The 13,260-nt window shown below is 36.9% G+C and overlaps 1 protein-coding gene across 9 annotated transcripts in view; it reads left to right on the forward strand.

Annotated features, from left to right (window-relative positions):
- Positions 1-13,260, forward strand: part of DLG2 (discs large MAGUK scaffold protein 2) — a 1,380,463-nt gene that overhangs the window by 734,369 nt on the left and 632,834 nt on the right. For all 9 annotated transcript variants that reach the window (XM_039231798.1, XM_039231799.1, XM_039231801.1 and 6 more), the window contains one exon: positions 7,182-7,232. In XM_039231798.1, the coding sequence (XP_039087729.1) occupies positions 7,182-7,232 (51 nt within the window). The remainder of the gene's footprint in view (positions 1-7,181; positions 7,233-13,260) is intronic.

The raw sequence follows: 13,260 nt of genomic DNA on the forward strand, positions 1-13,260 counted from the left end.
CACATTCTTATCGATGTTTGTGATTGTCTTATGTATTTGGGTGTTTCTGAATTCAGTGCATAGACATTTATGCTTGTTAGCTCTTCCTGATGGATAGACCCTGAAATTATTATATAACGTCCTTCTTCATCTCTTGTTACTGCCTTTATTTTTTATTTTAAAGTCCAGTTTGTCCGATATAAATATGGCTACTCCAGCTTTCTTTTTGATGACCAGTAGCATGATAGATGTTTTCCCATCTCCTCACTTTCAATCTGAATGTGTCCTCAGGACTAAAATGGGTCTCTTGTAGACAGAAAATAGATGGATCTCATTTTTTTAATCCATTCTGCTACTCTGTCTTTTTGATTGGAGCCTTTAGTCCATTTACATTCAGTATTATTATAGAAAAATACAGGTTTAGAGTTATTGTGTTCTCTGTTAGATTCATGCTTGTAGTGGTGTCTCTGGGACTTTGTGTTCCTTGCAACATTTCTCTCATAGGATCTCTTGTAGGGCTGGTTTTGTGGTGATGAATTCCTCCATTTTTTTGTTGGGGGAAACCTTGATCTCTCCTTCAATTCTGAATGATAGGCTTGCTAGATAAAGGCTTCTTGGCTGTATATTTTTCCTGTTCATCACACTGAAGATTTCCTGCCATTCCTTTCTGGCCTTCCAAGTGTCAGTAGATAGATCTGCTACTACCCTGATATGTCTCCCTCTGTATGTTGTCCTTGTATTTATCCCTAACTGCTTTCAGAATGCTCTCTTTGTCCTTGTATTTTGCCAGTTTCACTATATGTCGTGCAGATCGATTCAGTTTACGTCTGTGGGGAGTTCTCTGTGCCTCTTGGATTTCAATATCTGTTTCCTTTCCCAGGTTGGGGAAGTTCTCAGGTATTATTTGTTCAAGTACACCTTCTGCTCCTTTCTCTCTCTCTCCTTCTGGAATTCCTATGATATGGATATTCTTCCGTTTGATTGTATCACTCAGCTTTCGAACTCTCCTTTCATGTTCCTGGACCAATTTCTCTCTCTTTTTCTCGGCTTCCTCTTTCTCTATAATTGTATCTTCTAATTCACGTATTTTTTCTGCCTTTTCAATCCGTGCAGTAGCCAACGCCTCCATTTTATTTTGTGTTGCATTTTTTAGTTCATCAGTATTTGCAACAATAATGGCTCGGATGTCATCCAAGCCCTTTTGAAGCCCAATGAGTAATTTTATGAGTATTATTCTAAATTCTTGTTCAGTTATGTTGCTTAGATCGGTTTTGAGCAGTTCTCTAGCTGTTATTTCTCCCTCGAATTTCTTTAGAGGAGAGTTCTTCCGCTTCATCATTTTGGCTAGCTTTCTTTCTTGTTAGTTTTAAAAGCTTGTAATGTGTTCTGCCCCTGTGAGTGCTGCTATATTAATATTAAAGGAGGCTCATACACTGTCCAGGGCCTGGCCATTCAGGAAGTGTTCTTTGAAGGGTGTCCCTTGGTCTCTCTTGTGACTTTGGTTTTATTTTATTTCTCTACTCTTAGTGATGTTTTGAACTCTCCACCATGTGCACTTTAGATTTGTTCCTTGAAGTAGCCTGTGCCACAGGCACAGAGGAGGCGGGCTGTCTCCTGTGCCTCATGCCCAGCCGTGCTCCAAGCTCTCACTCTGTGTGTTGTTAATGATGCCACCCAACTTGCAATCCCACAAGCCAAGGCACTTCAGGGCAGGGGACTGGTTCCTCCTGATGCCGACCGCGCCCCTGGGGTACCACCTAACCCGCAGGGAACTTCCACTGTCCAGTGCCAGACTCAGGCCACCAGTCCACGGAAAGCCCCACAGTTAGAGGTGGGATATCTCTCCAAAAGCCCTGCTTCTCCGCGAGCGCAGATGGGAGACAATGGCCATTTTAGAGAGTACTTGTTAGTACCATTCTATATGGGGGAATTAAGGGTTAGAGAGAGCAAGGAAATTGGCTACATTCGCATATCTCATTAATATTGGAACCAGGATTAAGATACGTGTCTTTTTCTTCCCCCAGTCTTGAAATCATGATCTTACCTACTGAACATAATAGAATGTATGTAGGAGATTCAAGTGTAGGAAGCCATAAAGTGATAAAGTGTTGTGACATGTTTGCTGTAATAGATTCTCCAAAGGAAAGAGAAATAAACATTGGCAATATACTATGAAAGAAGAATGCAAACAAGTGTGTGTGTGTGTGTGTGTGTGTGTGTGTGTGTGTGTCTAGACTTGCTAGGATATCTGATTATCTGATGATGGTTGTGACTCTGAGGAAGGGCTCTTGAGGAGAGCTGATTTCAAAGGTAAGGATGTCTAAGCTGGGAATCTGGAAAGGCCTAGGTCCCGTAGGAATTGGATTTTCATCTGTAGCCACACTCTTTTATTGAGAGCATCAAATTTTACCCACCCAAAAAATTGCATTTACTGATTCATTGATTTTTCTATTTTCTCATTCACATGGTCACTGAGCCTCTGTGTAGTAGGCACTGTGTTGTATGCTGCAGCTGCAGATGAAGCAGAGTGACTGGGGCTCTGTCTTACTCTGGGAGTGGCCAGAGGGCATGAAAACCAGATGCCCTAGTCTCCATGATCATCACATCCTCTACCCAAACAGCAGCTTTATATGTAAAACCATGATACTCAGAGATGAATCTTGCTTATTATGAGTCTTGCTTATTATGTATAATTACTTTTAATTAAGGACAGAATTAGTTCATCATCTATCACATATCCTACTAAGAAATCAGATCTATACATACAGCAAATAGACCTTACATGTGGCAAGAGAGGAGCTGTGGTTCTAGCCCACCTCTGTATTTTATTGGCTATCACACTTCTTTTAGGCTTTAGTATTTTTGTTGCCACTTTAAGGACTGTGTGTTTATTGAGAATAGGGACCATATCTTAAATCTCTATGTTTTTCCAATACATGTCACACCACCTGGCACATGACACATGCTCAATGGTTTTTTATTGAGTGGAACTATGTTTAGTTTTAGGAAGCCAACACTTCAATATTACTCTATTAGCACTTTTTATAATATGTGATATGGGGTTGTATAAAACTTTATTTATCCTAGATTTTAATATGTGTTAGCTTTAATGAAATTATACATGCGGCAAAGAACAAAATAATTGGAGAAATCACTTCTTAGGATTCAAATTAAATAGCATTAAAATGTAGAATCGTTCATGTGTGTTATTCAAGAAAGACCTCTTTTCAGAAGATTAAAAAAAAAAAAAAACACCTCAGTTAAATTATTTGATCATCTGGGCAGGTAGTTGAAGTAGCATTGAAGGGGGAAAAAGGCAGTGAGATAGCATTCAAAGTTTATGAAATTATAACTTTATATACCAAGTTTGAATTCGAATGGGTCACTCTCTTCTCTATGATGCCAAGAAGGCTACATGCCCGGAACAGTTAGGACAAAGTGTGGCATCAGTTTGATTTTCTAGCCCCCATAGAAACCTACCAGCTGTCACCACAGAACCTTTAAGTTCAGAAAAATCAAGTATCTGAAGGAAAACAGATTTTTCAGAATTGGGAAATTGCCTCTATATCTGCAAAAGTGCCAGTCCTCTCACTTTCCTGGTCTTCAAGGTGAGGGGAGACTGTAAGTGATGGTCAGTGCCAGAACCCAATCTATGTAGCTGTCCAGGCCCTGAACTATCAGGTATATAAAACATTACCTGGGTGCTTAAATATCACAGGAAGTATTACAGGTCAAGAACAATAACAACAAAAAATGCATGTGACAGAGCTCTTTCCAGGAAGAGAGTTTTATGAATTCAAAGACATATATTGGTAAACTGAGAGGGAGACCACCAAAGCAAGTTATAACACTGGATTGTCTGTAAATCCCCCAGAGGATAATGGGAAGCCATACACAGCATAGGTTTTTTGTTTGTTTGTTTGTTTGTTTGTTTGTTTTGTTTTCTGGGAATACATAAAATTATGGATAGGGGAAAATTACTGTTTATACCTCTTGTCTCTTTACCAAGCAATCACTCCTCTAAATGTGGAAAAAAAATTCAAAAATATTGTGTTGGTGTACTCATTTTAAAAGTCACTAAATTCACAAATGTCACAACCCATTCTTATGTACCTCTGATTAGAATGGAGGTATACTTAGTTGTGCTTTCTGTCCTTTCCCCTAAGTTCTTTGTAAAGGAAAATTGTGGGATTTCTTGTATCTGGTGTCTTGAAGCAGAACATCGATCACACTTTTCTAGTAATGAGAGAATAGACACTAAGACCTCTTAAATGGCTATCCTGAACTCCCATACTGGCTCTTATGATAACATTCTTAAATTGTTCTCCATTCATTGTGGAAATATTGCCTCAGCTCTTCTAAACACGTTTCATTCCTTTATAATTTCACTAAATCCTTTTATAGTCATAGGATGTTTTTCTGCTTTTTTTAAAAGTAGTTGAAACACAGTGTTACATTATTTCAGGCGTACAACATAATAATTCAACAACTCTGTGTATTGCGATGCTCACCACAGGTGTAGCTACCATCTGTCACCGTACAGTGCTATCATAACACCTTTGACTGTATTCCCTTTGCTGTAACTTTATCCCCATAACTTATTCATTTCATAACTGAAAGCTTGTATCTCCCACTTCCCTTTACCCATTGTTCCCATCCTTCCCCATTCCTTTTCTCTGGCAGCCATCAGTCCATTGTCTGTATTTATATCTCTGATTCTTCTTTCTGTTTGTTAATTCATTTGTTTTGATTTTTAGATTTCACATGTGAGTGAAATCATATGGTATTCTTTCAAAAGCAAGTTGACATACCAATCCAGGTGGCATCATCTTTTCTTATGAAGACATTGTGGATACTAGTGAATTAAACAAATTGCACTACTTTCTTGGGTTGAAAACTGAAGAACCATAGAGTCTTTAAGCCTCCAATAGTTCGTCCCGCTGACCAGGGAACTTGTGAATAGCAAATAGGATATGAATCTATAGTGCATGTAAGAACTAAAGTCAGCATGTATGATCAGAATTGTTAGGCAAAGATTCGGGTGGACTATGAGTGACTAGACACTGTTATGCCACTAAACGATTTTTTGTCTTTTAAACACTTCCTAACAGAATTTCTTTCAGCCTGAGCCTTTAGATTTTATTATCAGAGGCTTGTTTTCCTTTCTTTGAAGTTGCTTTTTTTGTCTTCTCACTTTGCAGCACTTTGATAATGTGAAGGGCTTCACTCTAGAGAAGTCATTGAAGCAAAGAAAAGCTTCACAGAGCCCTACTGAGAGAATTAAAACATATCACATTAATTCAGCCTTCCCTTTCTGTCTTTCATCAACTAAAGAAAGTTATAAAGAAAACAAACAAACAAAAAAAGAATTAATATGGAAACACACACATCCAGGGAGTTGGAGTTTTATTTTGTACTTTTGCACATGAAGAGCAAAAACCTCCATAAAGCTGATAAAGCTTTCTAACATCATCAAGTCTTCTACAATGAGTCATTAACTTGCTGAAGCCCAGAAAATCAAATTTGGTGTAAGGCTGTTTGATAATGTAGTAACACAGTAAAATGTGATTCACCAATTAGCTCATGTAATTAGAAAATCAACAACATGTTCTAAGTGGCTGGTGGACACATATAAGTAAAGTCTATTGTCGTTCTTTATAGTTACTGATTGTAGTTATAATCACACCTTCAGCTGATGACACTGCCTCCAAATTCCTTATGGAAAAGGATCCACAAATCAGATTCTTTTGTGTTTACAAATCAGACACATAAATTAATACTTAGTTCAGTCAGTCATTCTGTCACTCCTTTTTTTTTTTTTCAGTTTTTTTTTTTTTTCTTTCCTTCATCAATTCTCTCTTGCCAGGCTCTGTTAACCAGTAGCACATCTGGTCCTTGTCTTTACCGAGCTCTCAGTCTACAAGAATTAGGTTAAACTCTTCTAAGAAAAGAAAAGTCAACTGTGTAAAGCCCTGCCAAAATAATGGCTTAAAATGATAGTAGTTAAAAATTAGTCTTTCTAGATGATCCCTAAATACTAATGATGTTACCGAGCTACTAGTAAGAAACAGACACAGCCAACTAAGATTTTTTCTAATGCAGAGGTTTATGCCTGGTTGAAAAGGACTCTGTGATAAGAATGGCAATTAAATATGTTAGATTATTTTAAAGCAGCTCTTCATCTATTCTGTATACACACCTGTTGATACCTAAGGGATATATTATACATTGCTATGTTTAAGTATTTCTCTTTGTAAATTCATGTCAATGTAAGCAATGTAAGGTTATTTAGATGTTGTTAAAACTTTCTCGCTAAGCGTTAAAAAAACTAAAAAGAAAAAAAAAAAAAAAAGGAGGGGGGACCTGAGTAGCTCAGTCCTTTAAGGGTCCTACTTTGGCTCAGGTCTTGATCTCACAGTTCGTGAGTTCGAGCCCTGCTTCAGGCACTGTGCTGATAGCTCAGAGCCTGGAGCCAACTTTGGATTCTGTGTCTCGCTCTGTCTCTCTGCCCCTCCTCTGCTCATACTCAGTCTCTCTCTCTCTTTCTCTGTCTCTCAAAAATGAATAAATGTTAAAAATTAAAAAAAAACCTTTCTTACTAGAAATTTCACACATTTCCTACTTCATTCTTTTCTTGCTGCTGCTTGAGGTACATAGCATGATTACACTGTCCAGGGCTTCCTAATAAATATAATAAGGATAATGGGGATGACATACCTGAACTTGAGACTGTAAAAAAAAACAAATTCTTATCTGATAAGGTTATTCTTAATGCTAGTTTTTGGAAAAATATGACATATGGTTATACTGCCTTCTCCACTGACTTTTTAGGTCATATTTTAGTGTTCATTCATGGAAATTTTAGAAGATATTGGGGAATTACTTTCTAGTAACTGAAACATTAACCCTAGGTGGTTTATTTTTTGTAACCTCACAATGCCTATTTTATATTGTTCCCTCTGCCCTAAATATCACAAATTCTAAGGAATGCAATAAGCTTTGCTAATTTTTGTAGAGTTTCACTCATACATTTTAGAATAGCTTAGACTGTATTTTATTTGGATGAAAACATAAAATCACACACATTAAGAAAGTGTGGCTTATTCATAGCCAGTATGAAACTTAACCCCAAATATTATTAAAATGCAGCCATCTCCCCCTCAATATGTATTTAATCATTCTTTCTTTTTTCCTATATACAGGTCAATGGGACAGAAATTGAATATGAGTTTGAAGAAATTACATTGGAAAGGGTAAGAAAAATCGAATAATACAAAACTTCAATCTTGCATTTAACATTCTGCATCCTAATGAATTGTTTTGTGAAATTGCACAACTGTGTATTATACCTTAGATGTTTCCAATAGGACTCAAAACAAAAATATTAATTAAAAGCTTCCAGAGGAGGGCACAGAGACAAACAGACCAAATCACCAGAATGTTCCATATGTAAACTGCATTGCCAAGATATGGAGAAATGAATGAGGACAGAAATATTCAGTGAGCTATAGTATAGCATTTTTCCCATTGTTTCCATTATTAATGTTTTGCTATACATTCTTAGATACATTACAAAAATTTTCATTATGTAATAGTGTACTATCTCATAACTACCATTACCATACATTTTTTAGTTAAAAAAACACATGCAATGCATTTTAAGACCACCCCCCATGGAGAAAAAACACAGCAATCCTGCAGATCTCTGCAAATATGTTATTAGGGCTTGGCAAGACTTTGACAAATCAGCACAATATGTGTAACAACCCTAATGTATAAAGATTTTACAAAACAGTAAGAAGACCAAAAACCACTTAGAAAAAAATGACCAAAAGCATTAACAGGACATTCATCAAAAAATAAAAGGCCAATAACATATGGAAACTTGTTCAATGTTATTAACAAAAAAAGGAAACAATGATTCTAAATGGTTTTTGTCTGTCCAACTGGCAAAATTTTAAAGAAAAGTTAATATTCACTTCCACAGAGTAGGCGTAGAAATTGTGACAACCATTAAAAAAGCTATTTAGGCAAATGGATCAAAAGCTTTAAAATGAGCACACTTTTTGACTCAGAAATTATACTTATAAAAACGCACAAAGACACAAAGAATATTCATATTGGTGTTGTTTATAACAATGAAGATTGAAATAGACAAATGTTAGGTAATACATATGTCCAAATCATAGAAAATTATATTAAATTACATTATAATAGTATTTTAAAAGAATATTTAACTATAAGAATGGAAAGCCTAACTAGGTTATCTTATTAAATTAAAAAATTACATTTCATAATAATATTTAAAATATAATCCCATAAGCAACAACATGAATAATTTGTGCTCATAATAATATACATAAAGCCTGGAAGATATACATCAAAATGTTAACTCTTATTAAGGATTTCAGATAATTTTTAGTTTTTTCCTCTTGTTTATATTTTTTCCTAAACATTCCACAATAAACATATAATTCACTTATAGTAAGAAATAAAAATTTAAGTATTTTTCTAAGCTTTATCATTCAAGTATCAATTCAGACTCTAGACCTGCACTTAAATTTATATCTCCTTTTAAGTTTACTGATTATGCACTTTCCTGAGTCAGGGAATTTTTCATTCTTAGCTTAATTTTTATTGAGCATGAGTGGTTTCAAAAAGAAATTTACATTAAAAGTTAAGTGTTTGACAGATGTGTTCTTTAAAACTTCCATTATGAACTTTGGTTAAATTTTAATGGCATACTAAATGGAGAAAAATGAGACTTAAGGAAAATTAACCCAAATGAAAAAAAAAACACATTTCTCCTACAAAATCACTAATCTTCTCTCTAGGACTAGCTATATAATTTGTGAAGCACAGTGTAAAATGTAAATGTGGAGCCCTGTTTAAAAATTATTAAGAATCAAAAAAGGCAGTAAGAGCCCAGCATTAAATGCCATGTGACCCTTCTTAAATGCAAGACCCTGTTTGACTGCACAGATCTCACACTCACAGAACCAACCCTTCTCTCTCCCCACAGCCCACCATTAAATATGACAGCATTTTGTTACTCTGGTTCTATAGGGCAGAAAATCAAAACTAACTGGTGTGAGGAAGAACTTTCAGGGGGAGTGAGACAACTGTGTGTTCTAGTCTCCATTTTGTCACTTACTTGCTTACAAGATTTAGTGTGTCATCTTACCGCATCATCTCAGTCACTCAGAACCTTGTCACTGCCATTAATGGGACTCCCTCCCAAACACCTCTGTCAAGCACTGTCTTCGCTGAATACCACCTCCTCTTCATCCTTATCATTTATGCCAGTACCCCCCACCTCAAAATTTCCTCCAACTCCTTTGGGATCTTGAATCACAGATTTTACCCTTTCTCTCCAGTTTTCACCTTTTGTATGCCCACCCCTACCCCACCTACCATACTCTGAGCCTCCCTGTCACAGACTTTTAACATTTCTACTCTTCTCCCCCTTTTTGTGTTCACCCAGCAAAGCCTCAGTCCTCCGTGCCAGCACCTGGGCAAATGAATGGGTCTAGAGAAGCACTCCTTCATCTCACTTGAAATATATAGCTATTGATTCCAAGTGAACCTTCAAACCATCCTCACAATTCCTATACATTTTTAGAAAAATCACTTTCTCGTTCTCTGGGACAATAGGTTTACACCTTATCTGCTCTCCTTATATCTCAAACACCCCATCCCTCCTACTCAGTCTCAGTTGTTGACCTCTCTTCCTGTGTCCTTGAGAAAATCCAAGCAATCAAAGAAGACCACCTTACTTTCCTACCAACAGGTATGCTAGCATGCTTTCCCTGTTACAATGGGAGAATGTTCCCTGCTCTTTTACAAGGCCAGCCATTCACTTATGACCTGCACTGCTTAACCTCTTGTCCATTGAAGGATGTTGCTTCTGTAGTTTTTCCTCTCTCTCTCCTGAAATATCAGTTGCTTTCTCATTTTTTCCTGGATAAATTTAATACAGACATGATGTAATCTTTCTCATTAAAATAGAAAAGAAGAGTCCTCTAGTAATGGAGTCCTAAAGGAAAACAAGACAAAATGTCACTTTACCCAGTGTTCCCCACCTATTATTGTTTCATGATTCTATTTTTCTTTACCAAAAATTGAGGAGAGTTGTCTATTTCCAATAACTCCACTTCCACTACTTCATTTTCTTATTTGAACCTAGTTCCTGTTTTCATCCCCTCAGTAGCCCTGAAACGATCTTTATCAAAGTCTTGACAGCTTCCATCTTGCTAAATGGAAGCATCAGTTCTCTGTCCTGAGTTCTCAGTGGCATTGGATGCAGCTGTCACTGCCTCCTTCCCTCAAGATGATAATTTCCTGCCTTGCAGAATAAAACATTTCTCCTATTCATTCACCATCTCATTGGTACCCTGTCTTAGTCTCCTTGCTGGCTTCTCCTCTAAATATTGGAGCATTCCAGAAACCCAATGCACAGAGCTCTTCTCAATTTCTCCTCATTCTCTACCGATCTCATCTACATGCTTGGCTTTAAATACCAATCATCAACTGATGATTCCCAAATCTGAGTCATGACCTCTCTCCTGCATTCCAAATGTAAACAGCTAGCTGTCTATTTGGCATCTCTCTTGAATATCAAGGTCTTCTAAACTTAGTATGTTGCTAACAGAAATCATGATTTCCCTGCACACCCTACCCTTGGGGCAAAAACTACTTCTACCCTAATATTTTTCATCCCAGCTAATTGGTTCTATCATTTTCCTTATTATTCAGGCCAAAAAAAATATCCTCTAGGAGTCTTGCTTAATTGCTCTTTTTCCCTTGGCATCCAGGGCAAGGCCTACCAATGCTACCATAAAAATATATTTCAAAATCAATCACATTTTACCATTGACCCTGCTGAATTCTAGTCCAAACTAATATCATCCCATGCCTGGACCACTTCAGTAGTTTCCACTTTTGCCCACTCCTCCTTAAAACAGCCAGAGTAATCTTTTTCAAAAAATAAACCTGATTAGATCATTTTTATTCTTAAAATTCCACTTATTATCATTTCCTGCAAAACTTTATGCACCCTGAACCCTGCTTCTCTCTCTGACATTATGCCCTCACCACCAACTCCTAGAACATTTCACTCTAGCCACATGTACTTTCTTGTCATCCCTCCAAAAAGCCAGGCTTTTCCCACCTCAAGGTCTTTAAATTTTTTACTCGGTCTTCTCGAAATAATCTCCTCTTGGATCTTTACATGCCTTGCTCTTTTCACCCTTTAAATATGTGCTCAAATGTCTCAGAAAAGTCTTCCTTGAGCACCCCATTTAGTCAGTGCCAACATCAACCATACACTTTTTTTTCCATTTTCATAACTTTATTACTTTTTTAGTGTTTATTAATTGTGTGTGTGTGTCTGTGTGTGTGTGTGTGTGTGTGTGTCTGTGTGTGTGCCCATGTGCAAGCAGCATAGGGGCAGAGAGAAAGAGAATCCTAAGCAGGCTCCACAGTATAAAGTGCAGAGCCAGACATGAGGCTCGAACTGTAAGATCACGACCTAAGTGTAAATCAAGAGTTGGATGCTTAATGGATGGAGCCACCCAGGTACCCTACTTTATTGCTTTTTTAATTGCACTTATGAATATCTGAAACTTATGCTATTACTTTATTCCTCACTTTGTTAATATCTATCTCCCTCCCTAAATATATGTATGTAAATACATAGTCATTTCTGTATCCAATTTGCCTAGAACACTGTCTGGAATATAGTATGTACTCTGAATATTTGATGTATGAATGGATTATACCAGTGCTCTAGCACAGCAAATGGAGTGAAGTCACAAGGCCTGCATTTGAATCTTGCTTCTATCACTTACTGGTTGAGTTACTTTGAGCTGAATACTTAACCTTTCTGTGCATTAATATTCACACCTGAAAATGAGCCTAAAGTGTTTATGATTTTCTCCTAGGGCCTTTGTGATGATTACATGAGTTAATATAAAGGTTTAGGACAGCATGTATAGTTGCTCTTCTTAGCATTTCCTTTGTGCTAACATAGTAGTTCTCATAAGTGTTATTTATTAGGGTGGACGAAACTCAATAAAAACAGAGCCTACTAGTCTCAGTGATCTAACATGTCTCATTAATATAATAAGAATGTCTCTCATATCAGTTTTTTTTCCAGTTACTTTGTTAAATGTCAGACATCCAATGATGAAGTTATGGATCTTGCTATATGCACTTCTACTTTTTCTCCAATTAAATCTAACATTTAATTTAGTAACAAACTAGTCACTTTTAGTAACACCTCTATGAAGTGGATATCACCAACTCCATTTTACATATTAGGGCATGAAATTAAATAACTTGTCAAAAGTCACAATGTTAGTAAAGGATGCAAGTAGGATTCAGCCCCATTCCTAATAGATTCTAGAACCTAAACTGATGGCCACTGAGTTAGATTGCCCTCAAAATTAACTTCAAGTGTCATTTCCTCCAAGAAGCGTTTCTTGACTTTCCTTCTAGGGCAAGGTCCCATTATTGTAAATTAATACAAGTAGAGAACTTCTCAGACTAAATAATGAATAAAATATATCTTTTCCAGTGACCTATGAATTCCCTGATAGGAGGAATTTCATTATAGAGTTCTGTATATTACCATGATGACATATAAAGGAAAAGGGAAGGCACTGAAGAATTTCAGAACAGGTTGATGACTCCTCCTCTGTAGCAGCATTGTTCAGTGGCATTGGCCACTTGCCACACATAGTGAATTCCACAAATGTCTAATGTACATTTATTTGTCAAGCACTATCCTGGGAATGGTCCTTGTTTCATAGAATTTTACAGCCTGGTAGAAAACACAGAGAAGTGAATAGGCAAAAACAATGAAGAATAACAGAGTGCTGTGGATACTTGGCCCAGAATGGAGTACTTCTGTGAGGCTTTAGGAAAGACGAGAGCAAGCAACCCATGGAAAAGGGAGGTCTCTTAGACAAGGAACAGCTGATGCAAATGTTCAAGGACCCCTGGAAAAGTAACATCCTCAAGGCACTGCAAGTAGTCCAGAGTGACTACATCCCAACTTGAGGTAGGGCTCAGAGAGAGAGGCCAGGATGGAGTGTTGGAGGAAGCTGAGAACATACATGCTGTAGATAACATATGAAGGGGTTTAAATTTTATCCCACAGGCAATGGAGAGCCTTTGAATAATTTCAAACTGAGAAGTAACATAATCATATTTGTGTTTTAAAAAGATTACTTTGGCTGTGGTATTGGGTGTACATTTCATAGGGTTCAGGAGATAATT

The sequence above is a fragment of the Hyaena hyaena genome, unplaced genomic scaffold (genome assembly GCF_003009895.1).
Source record: "Hyaena hyaena isolate Hyena2069 unplaced genomic scaffold, ASM300989v1 scaffold_59, whole genome shotgun sequence".
Lineage (NCBI taxonomy): Eukaryota > Metazoa > Chordata > Mammalia > Carnivora > Hyaenidae > Hyaena > Hyaena hyaena.